This window comes from Phyllostomus discolor, chromosome 1, assembly GCF_004126475.2.
Source record: "Phyllostomus discolor isolate MPI-MPIP mPhyDis1 chromosome 1, mPhyDis1.pri.v3, whole genome shotgun sequence".
NCBI lineage: Eukaryota > Metazoa > Chordata > Mammalia > Chiroptera > Phyllostomidae > Phyllostomus > Phyllostomus discolor.
In genome coordinates this window covers 84,698,722-84,712,496 of record NC_040903.2, presented here as the reverse complement: position 1 = coordinate 84,712,496, position 13,775 = coordinate 84,698,722, and the positions used below count along the sequence as shown (strand labels likewise).

General features: G+C 32.0%; 1 protein-coding gene across 2 annotated transcripts in view; it reads right to left on the bottom strand.

Annotated features, from left to right (window-relative positions):
• Window positions 1-13,775, bottom strand: part of TBCK (TBC1 domain containing kinase) — a 186,422-nt gene that overhangs the window by 122,274 nt on the left and 50,373 nt on the right. For both annotated transcript variants that reach the window (XM_036025646.1, XM_028507475.2), the window contains exons 6-12: window positions 10,546-10,687; window positions 6,407-6,467; window positions 4,858-4,919; window positions 4,433-4,494; window positions 3,322-3,470; window positions 2,129-2,267; window positions 467-566 (exon numbers count right to left, since the gene is read on the bottom strand). In XM_036025646.1, the coding sequence (XP_035881539.1) occupies window positions 467-566; window positions 2,129-2,267; window positions 3,322-3,470; window positions 4,433-4,494; window positions 4,858-4,919; window positions 6,407-6,467; window positions 10,546-10,687 (715 nt within the window). The remainder of the gene's footprint in view (window positions 1-466; window positions 567-2,128; window positions 2,268-3,321; window positions 3,471-4,432; window positions 4,495-4,857; window positions 4,920-6,406; window positions 6,468-10,545; window positions 10,688-13,775) is intronic.

Here is a 13,775-nt window from a genome sequence, read left to right as displayed (position 1 = left end):
TCAAATCAGTAAAAAGTCACTCAATAAAAAATTAGTAAAAGATATGAATTAGTCATGCACAGAAGAGGTAAGCAAACAGCCAAAAAATATGAAAGGATTTGTAGCTGCATTAGAATTAGGGAATTAAAAATTTGTATTATAACAAAATACCATTCCACATCTTTTGGAGCAACAATTAAAAAAAATTATGTTACCATGTGTTAATAAGTATGTGGAGGAGTAAGAATTCTTTATTTAATGATGGTGAAAAGGTAAATAAGACCACCTTTGTGAACAATCAGACAATATATACTAAAGCTGAAGATGTACAGATGCATTTCCAAAAATGCTATACCTGGGCTCATATATAAGGAAACTCTCTTATATTTTGAAATCAGGAAGGAATTCAGGCTTTGTGTGTATCTGTAGGGTTTCAGTTAAAAAAAAGGGGGGATCTGAAGCAAGTTTGCTAAAGCACCATCCTTACATTTCTTAGCTGGCATAACGACAACGTGATGGTGGTGTCATCTAACAGTGAGCTTCTATCTCGACCTTGTCCAAAGCTTTCACCATCTTCAAAGAGAAAACTAAAAGAAATTTAAAAAAATATTTTAATGGGTACACAAAATCCAATTTAGTATTTATCCTAAGGCATGAATCCCTTCATCAAAGAAAGAAATTTTAGACTGAATGAGTTAATCAAAAAATATAACTGCTCTTTAAAAATTCTCTAAACAATTCTCATTTTTAAATATATGTTGAGTAGGTATGAATACAGCATAAATACAAAGCATTTTATGAATAAAGAGGATGATTTACATACTTTGCTAAGGCAGGTTTGATGCTAAAATTACATTCTGATACTCTTTAAATATGATTCTGAGAAAGTTTATATGAGTCAAGAATGATAAAGTGAGTAAAAAAGGAAAACCATATGTAATGATGGTAACCTCTCAGATAAAAGAATATAGAATAATAAATGCATGAACTTTGTTTAAATTTTTAAAAAACTACTCTTGAGAATTTTAATGTCCTTTAATGCTTTAAAGCATTTATTCTTACAATTTTTATCATTTTATTTTCTGATTTTTCTACTTAATTCAATCTGAGCAGTATAATTGAAATAAATATTTTAAAATTAGTTTAAGAGAGAAAAATGTAGGGAACCAATGGTCTGTTCAAATAACTAACCTAAAAACTTTAACATGTAAGAAAAAAATGACGAGCAGATGATTTTTACAGTTATCTACAATGATCAATTCTAGTCCAAAATCTAAAATTAAAATTTTAGAGCATTGTTGGAAACTTAAAAGATTCATGGACATATCTCTGAATAAATATTAAAAGCAAGAGAACAGCAATAATTTTGGCCCTAGGGTTGTATTGTTATTTAAATTCCAGTCTAACTTATAGAACGGTATCCAGGATCTTAAGCAGTTCTGCAGATTTTTATCAACAGTAACTTAGCCCTTTAATGATCTCTAGTAAGTAATAAGGTCATAGAATACATTTATATTTATGATTTACATTTGGAAATAGAAAATAGTTTCTCATAGTAGGCATATTCATTGATTTACTCTCAAATATTACTGTTCTGACTTATACATTTTTAATTTATTAAATATCAATTATTATAAGATATTCCATAATAATAACTTCACTTCAAATGGAGGATAAGCAAATTATTTTTTAAAAAAGAATGCTCAAGCCCTGGCTGGCGTAGCTCAGTGGATTGAGCACGGGCTGGGAACCAAAGTGTTGCAGGTTCGATTCCCAGCCAGGGTACATTCCTGGGTTGCAGGCCAGAACCCCCAGCAACCGCACATTGATGTTTCTTCCTCTCTCTCTCTCTCTCTCTCTCTCTCTCTCTCTCTCTCTCTCTCTCTCTCTCTCTCTCTCTCTCTCTCTCCCTCCCTCCCTCCCTCCCTCCCTTCCCTCTCTAAAAATAAATAAATAAAATCTTAAAAAAAAAAAGAATGCTCATTAGAAAGAAAAGTATTGATGGGCACTCTACAATTAGACACTTCATTAAAAAAAGGTACTAACTTCCAATTGCTTTCATAATCACTTAGTTGGAATGTCTATCAAAAAATTTTTAAGTATTATTACTAAATTGTGCTTTTCATTTCCAAAATTTTTCTTTTCTTACTTGGGGAGTGTGCAGATAGGTGGTTTGGATCGAATGATTTCCTTGTTGACAAGCTCTTTCTCCAAGTCACCTCCAGCTAAACACCAAAGGTAATACACTTCTTCAATTGATCTTTCTGCCAGGTAATCACTGTTGATATCTATTAATGACAAATTAAGGAGAGTCATAGCTATCACACTTTTTGTTTTTATTAACAGCCAACAGATAATATTAGCTGATATTATATAAAAAAAGCACAAACTGAAAAACATAGTAAGATATCCTTAAGAATAATCATATTATAAAATGCACAGAGTATAAAATATACATTCATTTTCTTGAGAAAGAGTAGAATTTTTATCCTCACAGAGATATGGGATATATCTCAGCTATATTGGGCTCTGTGGGATAGGAATAAGGGCAGCTAAAACCACATGAGTAGGCAACCAACACGAACTGCTCTGTCGTTCAGTCCACTGCTGCCTCTTCTGAGAAGTCTTTCTTGATGTGCTATGTTCACACTGCCCTTCACTTGTAATAGTGATAATCTGACAAAATGTCTGCCTGCCTCCCCATTCGGCATGAACGTCACCTGAAGGTAAAGTGTATGGAACAAAGCAGGGACTCAATGGATATTTAAGTGGATGAATATTTAATAACTATTTCCTACCATGACTTACCTCATAAAACTTTTTGGCATAAAAGTAACTTACTGGTGTCACTAAAGCACACATTCTGAGAGTTGTAATCTTCATAGTGTGACAGAAAAAGGTGATATCCCCTTAAAATGTGAAATATAATAGTACAAATGTCTTATCAATAATACCATGTAAACGATAATTTATAATACATTATGTGATATATAAATGTTGATGTAGTGAAATTTCCATTGAAAATTAGAAGACTGATTCTAGCATAAAGATCTGAGATGAAATAGGACTTTGTTTTACATATTAATTTTTGTGGTTCCACTTTATCTCCTTGATTTTTAAAGTTTATGCTCCAAAGTAATTTAAATTTAAAGGATTAAAAGTTTAGTTATATAAAATGTTAGGTTAAGCACATCCAGAATTACCTCTCAGTTCCAAGATGAGTGCCCGTAAAGCCTCACTAATGTATTCTATATAGTTGATGCAGTCAACACTGGAACTAGGATAAGCATACTGACTTTAAAAACAAGGCTTCTAACATTGCCTATGTTTACTTAGCATTACCTTTACACAGCTGACTGATGTCTTCAGGCAGAGTTAAATCAGCACATCTTAGAGAAGATGAAAACAAACCGGCAGGTCTTGTAAATGGGGGGTATAGAGGTGACACTTCACTGAACACCTGGTCCTGCATCAATTCATCTGGGGTTGGCCTTGAGAAACACATTTAAAATACAGACTGTGAATGAAAGTCATTAAAATTTCCTAGAATAATGGCATACATTGAAGGGGATAGGTAAAAGTCTTAAATACCTCATCAGCATAGAATATAAAAAAGCCCTGCTTGGCAGAGTCTGAAAGTACACATTTACATAATAATCAAGTGACTGTAAGTAGTAAATGCTGAATTTTTTACCTCTGTTGTGCTTTTTGCACCTATGAACTATCAAATCTATTACATAGGGGCATCTCAATGTTTCAGTTTTAGCTCAACTACCATGTACCTGTTTTACTGAATATCTTACATAAAATGATACAATTTAATACCATTCAAAACTAATGGTACCTCTTCATTTTCTTCCTATCCTTGGTTTAATATAGCATATTTACCCGATACTATGCTTTTAATATCATTCCCCTCTTCCTAACATGTCTTTGCAAAAATGTTTGTCTAAAGACAGATCAGAATACATTATTTTCAAATATTATATACCTAAAGAAGTTCAGGGACAACTATACAGCTAATAGTGACATACTCAAATGAAAAGATAAAATAAACCTCTAAGAAATTCTTTTATGTAATCAACAGTTGTGAACTTACCTCACCATGTATCCAAGCTAAAATCTTTGCTATAATACAAATTTCCAATAAACTTTTATTCTCATTTCTTTTCTATCATTTGAGTTTAGAAATATTCATATCCCACAATTTAGCTGTTTTTTCAATTGGAGGCTAGAAAATGAACTAGTAACTTCTTTTAGTATATTCCAGATTTTTGTCCATGATTTAATATGTTTCTTCTTTTATGAATACACATTAAAGCCATGACTACCATTTATTACTATATATATAAGTATATTTATTTAATCCATTGATATAATAACTAATAAGAAAAAAAACAAGTACTTATATGTTAAAGATCTCAGTGTAATCCCAAATTCTTAAAATACCAACCTCTTAGAAGGGTGGAAGGTAAGACACTTCTTCAAAAGATCTATCATATTTTCAGGAAGCTCCTGGTAAATAAGGAGAAAAAATATTTAAAATGATACATTGAAAAATACATTTGATTCAAATGTTTGCTAATCTAGGATGCTTTGATTTTCTTTTTGTTCCAAAGATTTATTTGTACCCAGCAAACACAAACCATCTGTCCTTTCGTCTTTATTGTTTTTTTCTTTTCATTATATTTATTGGGGTGACATCATTTAATAAGATTATATAGGTTTCAAGTGTACATTTCTATGATACATGATCTTCATATTGCACTGTTTTGATTTTTTAAAAGTCTTTATTGGACTTTATCCCAATAAACAGCTTTAAATTGAATCTCAAACATGCAAAATTAACAAATTTTCAATAACAGAGTACTCACATACCTTTATAATATCCAGACAACCATGCTCTTCAGCTAGAACTATTATAGTGTCATCCACGCAGTCTATAAAACAGAAAAATTATAAGAATTAATGCTGCTGTTCTAATTCATCATACTGGGTACTTAACTCTGATAATTTTTAAAAACATTATGTAATAAAGTTTTGGAAATTGTGATATTAAAAAGCTTGCGACTTTTTAAAATTTTATGTACAATGGTAAAAATAAAGACTTCAAACACTAAATATTAATTGTATCAAAGATACTGAAAGATAGCAGCTTAAATGTAAACAAAGCAGTGTTAAAGGAGATAAATAATTCTCAGCTACACTTTCTCTATGTACATGTTTGAAAAGGCACTTATTATTTTTTCATGATTATAAGACTAATTTATTTTTATTATATACAATTTGGAGAATGTACACATTTCTCTGAGAATTTAAAGTATAAGTTAGTGTGTAGATGACATTTAGAAATTGCCAAGACTCCTTAATAGCTATATTATCAATATTTAAAATTAAATGTGGTAAATGTGATAAAATTTTATGGAATTTTATTTATGATTTATTATAATTTATTAATAATATTCCATAATATTATTTGTAAACTCAATTAAACTGTATGCCAATCTGTCACTTCTTTTACATAAAATGCTCCATCACTGTTTTTCTGTCTTTTTTACATGTTTAATTTATTTCATGCTAAAGTAATTATGCAAATTTTTATAAATTTCAATTATAATATTTGCATCTGATATGTATGTAAGGTATATGAGCTTGTTATAAGAAAAAATAAACATTCTTCCTGAGTCATTATATACACAAGTCATCAAATAAAGAGCTCAAAAGTTGACATATTGTGTGACAGTAAACTGCTACAGAAAAGTATGATTTTAAGTTCTCATAGTTTGATTTCACACATTAGTTTACTTGCCTATTTCAGAGGGGAGGGTGTGGGGGGAACTGGAAGAGATTAGCCAAAGAACACATACGCATATATGCATGCCCATGGACACAGAGGACAATGTGGTGAAGCAGGGGACGGGAAGCGGAGGAGGGAGTTGGGTGTAGGGGGGTAAAGGGGGGAGAAATAGAGGACATCTGTAATAGTGTCAACAATAAAAAAATTGAAGAAAGTGAAGATATTTTAGTGTATTCACTATTTTATTTTATTTTTTTCAGGATTTGGAAAATCAGTTTATTTCTTAAAATTCTGTAAGTCAATGAGCATTTTATATGCCATTCTTATTTTTCTCTCTAAAACAACTTATGTCTGCCTTCATGATTCTGTCACAAAGGTTCATATAAACCAATTCTCCCAACTGTGTCTCTTGTAACAAACTTCTTTGAGAAAGCACATATAACTCAGTTGATGTGGATATTAATTAAAGCACTTTCTGGAAGACTTCGAGGTCAGCAGAAAACTTATCACCATGGGTCCCTTCTAGAAGTGTATTCACTATTTTAGACAAATACAACCTCAATGTATATGATTACTAACAGTCACTAAAAATTGTATTTGTATTAGAAAGATAAATTGTACGACACTTACCCAATGTAAGCACAAATTTTAGTCGTTCGGAAATATCCAAGCTCTGAAATAATTTTCTTCCCTAAATAGAATGGGAAAAGAATTCATGTAAACATTTGCATCTATTTTTCTAGGGAGATCTTTTTCTTCAGAGCTGAAAATTACTTTATTAGGTACTTCTATTTCATTTTTGAAGTTTTATTAGATTTTAAAAATTAGTTCAATTAAACAAAAATTATTGGGTACATGTTTTTCAAAATGTTGCACAATATTTAACATTTAAACACTGTCTATATACATATACACATATATAATATATGTACATATATACATATATAAACACACACATTTATTTTAGTTTGATTTCAAGTGCGTTTGAGACCTACACATACCTGAATGTCTTGGTGGATTCCAGGTACCAGGAGTGTTATTAAGAGTCCAAGATTCCTCCTGGGAAAGACTCAGATTACCCTTTCAACTACCCAACTATTTCTGACTTACATATTATAATCCATGCAGTCTGTTGTCTCTATTAAGAAACATTCCATGAAACTTCCTTTTCCCACAATGATTTCAGAGTCACCCTTTGTTCTCCCAGAGCACCTGGTATATTTATGTTAAAACACATACATTGTACTTTAACTGTTTCTTTATTATTTAGCTTCAGGAGGCTCCTTGGAATGAAGTCTGGAATCAAATACTTCCAACTTCAATGATTACACTCTGAGAAACAATTGTGTATCAAATTTGACATTCTACCACCACATGTATAACTTGGGTAAGTAACTTAGCCACCTTAAGCCTCACCTTTCCCACCTATAAAAATGGAATATTTACTGTACTTTCAGTAGGGGCTATATAATGTATAAAATTCTTAGCATTTTTTGCCCATTGAGAAGGCTTCATTAATGTTGACTGTTGTTTTGCTTCTTTTATTATAACCAAATTAAACTTGTATGACTTAAAATATGAAAGCTTAAGAAAAGATAGCATGGTTTTTATGTAAAGAAAATGAGACTCCGATTTTTTTCAAATGAAAAAATCTTTCTCAAATATTTATGAAATTAAAAATATAGGTTGGAGAAATGAATGAAAAAAGTCATCCACCACTTCTCTCTCTTCTCAATCTCTTACATACCATATTAACCATCTAAAAATTATATCATAGTCTAAAATTTTGATTTCATAAACATCTGTTAAAAACTTTAAATGGCCCCCATATCTTATATAACTAAATGCAAACTTCTCAATTTAGCCTTTAAAGTCTACTAGATGTGACTCTAATACACCTTTCAGTCTAAATGCTTGCTATTTGTCCACCTTGTGATGAGCATGGCACACACACATTGCAGTTCCATTTGGTTACTTGCAGTACAGTGAACACACTGCCTGCATTCAAGTCTGTTGGCTTTGACTCATGTTATTTTCCTACCAGTAAATTTTTCTTCCTGTTTATCAAGATTCTATATATCCATTATTTCATTTTCACTGCTGAATGTTAAATTTTTGCATTAAAGAATTCGACTACTTCCTCTGAGGACATTGATGGCACTGTCCCACTGTTTGCTTGCTTCCACAATGCTAAGAAGTTAAATGCCAATGCAATTCTTATTCTCAGTATGTCTTTTTCTCATTAACACTGATAAAGACATCAGAGCTCAGTAAAGACAGTTTAGTGTTTTGCTTAAGTGTACCACTTTTGGATGCAGATTGATGGGTATAAATCTGCTCAGATACATACTGTTATATAGCTAGAAGAGGTTGCTTAACTTTTCTGTACCTCAATTTCTTCATCTATAAAGTAAAAAAAAAAACAAAAAACCAACCTGATAAACTAATAAGACTGATGTGAAAATTGATTGATATAATAGATGTAAAGAGATTAGAAAAAATATCTGGCTCTTGATAAATGCTCAATAAATATTGTGTATTATTTTACTATTGGTTATCGCCTAAAAGTTTAGCATAAGATTTCCAGGTATTTGTTGTTGTTTGTATGTTTATTTTCATTCCCCTTGCAAGGTATTTAGCAGGTTCTTTCACACTATGGACTTTCTACTTCTAATGTTATTATAAGACAGATATTAGGACATTTGAATCTATCTTCCCTGTCTTAAAAAATTTCTTTTAAATTTAAAAAATATTTTCAATCTCTATCTCTTTGTGTTATATTCTGGGGGAATTACTCACCTTCATCTTCTATATTCAATCTGTCCAGTTTCCTATGAGCCACCTATTTATGTTTTTTATTTCAAAATTCCATATTTTTTTCTTTAAACTCTTAACTGATTCTTTTTCTTTTTCAGTAAATGTTCTTGATTCATAGTTTCTATACTTGTTTCATGAATGGAATCGTTTCCTTTGTCTCTTAAAGAACATACATATTTATTTTAAAGTCTTTTCAATGGTGTAATGCTGTTTGTTGTTTTCATTGGTAGTGGTCATCTTTAGATGCTTTGTATTTGTTATGTAAGTAGGCACATCTTTACAAAATTCTATACACCCTTGAACCATGAAAATTTCTGGGTGGCTGAGTGGCTGCAGTAACTTGCCAGTGAGCTTCTCCCCTATTTTCTCAGAATTCTTAGTGTACCAGAAGTTCCCTTTGTTAGTTGTCGGTATGTTATTAATTTGTATCTTAATATTTTAAATCAAAGGGTTTGATTATGCAGAGGAAGATTTAAGCCCGTGTTTTCAGTTTGCCATCCTGAAATTAGACTTCCTACACTTTGAGTAGCACTTAAAATGTCATCAAACCCACATGATGAAATTAATATTTCCTTTCTTGGTATTCACACAGATCTCTGTGTTTACCTTCAAAGTTTATGGATTTGAATTTATAAGCTCATTTGGTATGTATCTTAATCACAGTCTATTCCTTGTTTAATCTGTCATGATGCTATATATACAGCAAATATTAACATTTGTTGAATTACTCATATAAGACATACCTTAACTATAATGCTTTACTACCCCTGCTGTTGAATTAATTCCTAAATACAAAAATGAGGAAATAATGTCTAATTCTTAAATATGGTAAAAATTAATGACAATATATTCAAACTATCTTGAAAATTCCTTGGAAAACAGAAATAATAGATAAATAATGAAAATTTCTGCCTCAAAAGACTGCACAGTCCAAGTAAAGCAGACAAATTTGACAAGTGCTATAAGAGGAAAGGGGAATAATAAAGAGGAACCTAAGGCAAGCAGATACTTGAAGGCAAAATTGACAGACTGTTAGTTGTCCCTCCAAACTCATTCTCAACATCCTCCTCAATATTTAGGTGTCCAGCTGAAGACAACATTTCCTAGTCTCTCTTGTACCTACAAGTGGCAACAATGAGTAAATTATCACTAGTGAAAATAGAGTGGATAACTGCAACTTCTAGATCAAATCCTTAAATATAGTTACCATGAAATCATTCCTCTCATTTTCTAATGGCTAAAAAAATGGGGGTGATAAAGAGAGAACTTTGGAAACCAGATGTTGAGAACAGTGGAGACATACCTGACAGCCCAGATTTCTGCATAACATTGTGGAATAAAGCCCACTCCACCCTCACTGGACCCTTACATGACGGAGAAAAAACATCTACCTACTTTAAGCTACTACATTTTTACTTCCTATGCTTTTAATTTCAGCTTAATCATTACCCTAATAAATACAGAGGATTTCTAGGGAAGGCCTCATAAAAAGCCAACAAAGTGAGTCCTATAGGAAACATTAGAGAACAAAAAAAGAAGATATTTAAGAAGACTATTATAAAAAAAAGACTACCATAGAATGGAGAGAGCTAGAACATATCAAAGAATGTAAGCATTTTTAACAAAAACATTTTAGAAAGTGACAGTACAGTGTAAATTTTTATACCTAATATAAGTATAAAAATTTCTAGAGATACCAAAATGGTATTTATACCTAGTAACAATTATATTAACGATTAGTAAAAGTGTAGACATTTCTAGAATTACCAAAATAATAGCCAAATTAATTGTCAAACAGAATTTTTCTAAAAATCAAATTGAGAATTAAGCCATTTCTCTTCATAATAGCCAATCTGTGAAGCAAAAACATATTATGACTAGTTTTTCTATCCAAAAATTATTCTAGTAAACACATAACTTATTTTTATTATTTTAAAGTTCTTCATACATACCACACAAAGTTCAAATAAAATGATTCCCAGAGACCATACATCTGACTTGGGGCCAGAAGGCAATGGTTTTTCATTTGGCATATGATCAGTGGTCTTGGAAATTCCTTGTGCAATTACCTCAGGTGCCAAATATGATGGATACCTATAAAGACATATTAAAAAATTAATAATTATTATGAACTCCAAAAGGGGAAAGAAGTAGAACATTTTATCATAGAAAATAGTGTTTATTATTTTGAATAATAGGAAGTCAAAATATTTTAAAAATCTATAAAAAACTAAGACTCTCCCTCTCTGTATTCCTGACACTCATTCATATTTATGTATATGTAAACCTGACCACCCATCACAACTGTCCCACAAGGCAGCCTACTATACACACTACTCGGTACCCTTTTTATTCACTTAAAGTATAGAAATCATTCTACAACAATAAGTATAGATTTACCTCATTCTTTCTGAAAACTGCCAATAACTTATTGTATTGAGGTTCTTAATTTATTTGACCAAATTCTGATGAAGAACATTTTGGAAGTTCCATTCTTTTACTATTATAAATGATGTTGAAATGAATATGAATATTTCATTTTCCACAAATGTATGTGAGATGACAAATTTCTAGATATGGCACTACAAAGTAATAAGGTATATGTATTTAAAATTTTGATATACATCACCAACTTGCTCTTCCAGATTGTATCCGTTTATATTCTTACAAGCAAAACAAGAGTGTGACAATTTCCCTTTACCTTTACCGACATAAGTTTTCTTAAAAACTGCTTTAGTAAGTACTGCAGTGAGTCAATATTTACTATAGACAGAGTTTAACTATGGATAAGGTATAGAAAATAAAGCTCTGATAAATACCTGTGTACTTACCAAGCAGCTTAAAAATACCTTATTATCACTAAATGTCTATTTCTGCTTCTCCCTAATTGTGCCTCCCTGGTATCCCCCCAAAAAGGAAGAGACAGCTAGAATTTTGATGTTTATAATTTTCTTACATTTCTTTACAGTTTTACCATAAGTGTACTCCTAAGACATTTAGTCAAACATATTTCTAAACTTTATGTTACTAGACAACATTCTTTTGTGATTTATCTTTTCAATCCACATTATGTATTTGAAAGTCACCCATACTGTTGCATATAGCTACATCATTAATTTTTACTTCTATTTTATGGATATATCATAACTTAGCCATTCTAATATAATGGTTATTTAATTTGTTTGCTGTTTTTTAAATATTATAAAGTGTTACTCCACCCTGGCCAGTGTGGTTCAGATGCTTGGAGTGACGTCCTGCAGACCAAGAGGTAGTGGATTTGATTTCCAGTGAGGGCACATACCCAGGATGCTGCAGGTTCTATCCCCAAACTGATGTTTCTCTCTCACATAAATGTTTTGCTCATTCTCTCCCCTCCCTTTCACCCTTCATCTCTCTCTAAAAGGAATGAAACAAATGTCCTTGGGTGAGGATAAAAAAAAATAAAAATAAATATAAATAGTGTACTATGTACAATGTATATCTGCAAAAGTCATTCCAAGGGTGTAAACCAAGAACTGAATTTCTAAGCTATTTTTAATTTTTTACAATATTGTGGCAAAGGTTTTTTGAAAGGCATTGAATCAATTTGTATTCCCACTAGCACTGTATTACATTTCCTATTCTTTAATTCTTCTTCAACACTTGATAGTGACAGGCTTTTTAATATTTGACAATTTGGTAGGTGAAACGTATATATCATTGATTTTAATTTGTATTTCCCTGATAAGAACACTGAGGCATGTTTTCATTTTTATTAGATATTTAGGTGTGCTATTCTGTGACATGCCTGTTCAAGTATTTTTCTTTATTTTTTACCTTCAATATTATTTTGTATTTAAGTTTCACTGATACAGAATAGTGGTTAGATAATCATATATTTACAAAGTATTCCCCACAATATTTCCAGTACACACCTGGCACCATACAAGTTCTGTCCAGAAGGTATCCAGCCAGGTAATGTGAAAACTAGAGACATTTATTGAAGAAGATACAAGATACAAGGAACATTGTACATAGGGTGATGACACCTCAGTCCCCTGCAAAGTAGGCACCTTGGGACCTCACAGTTCTTCCAAGTGCAGCATGATGTTCCTTCTGCTCTGGTGGCAGAAGCTGCAGGATGAATTTTGGTACATTTCATGCCAAGATCCTGCATCAAAATCTCAGACACAGTAGCTTTTGGAATCCCCAGATCAGCTTCTTGTTCTCCCACTGTGAATTGCCAACCTTTGTTGATTGCAGCCCATACATGTTCAACATTCTCAGGTGTTCTGCTTATTGCAGGCCTTCCAGAACGTGGGCCACTTCAACAGATTCTCAACCATCTTTGAAGTGTTTGTGCCACACTTTTATTTGTGCTGCACTCATTTCATCACCCCTTAAAGAATCCTGAATCATCTGAATAGTTTCTGTGGTGGAATGTTGAAGCTTAACACAAAATTTGATGCAGATTCTTTGCTCTACTAGCTCAGTCATTTTGAATGAGATGGTCACACGGTACACATGCTCACTCAACAGCGTCTACCACCCCCACTGACCAAAGCAGTGAAGTCGTCATTGTTCATACATGCACGTTTCAGTCCACTCTTTGGGGCTGCCAGGTTACATGGACATCATGCAAACCATTCTCCTTATATTAACAATGGCTGGACTGTTTCTGGACAGACCTCATGCACAGTTATTACAATATTATTGACTATATTCCATATGTTGTACTTCATATTCCCTGTGACTATTTTTTAACCATCAATGTTTACTTGTTAATCCCTTTACCTCTTTTACCAAGTTCCCCAAGCCCCCTCTACTCTGGCAGCCAGTCTGTTCTCTATGTCTATTCGTCTGTTTCAATTTTGTTTGTTCAACTATTTTGTTATTCAGATTCCACATATAAGTGAAATCATATTATATTTGTCTGTCTTTGACTTACTTCACTTAGCAAAATACTCTCTAGGTCTTTATTCATTTCTCTGTTAAATTGTTGTGTTGTGGTCCCCAGTACCACCCCCACATTTAGAGATTCACCAGGACAAATAAAACTCAGAATACAGATGTATTCACAGCCAGGATTTTTTCCCCCTGCATTTTCTTTTCTTTTTTTTAAAATTATTTTATTGTGCCCTGGCTGATGAAGCTCAGTGGATTGAGCGTGGGACTGTGAATCAAACGGTTACTGGTTCAATTC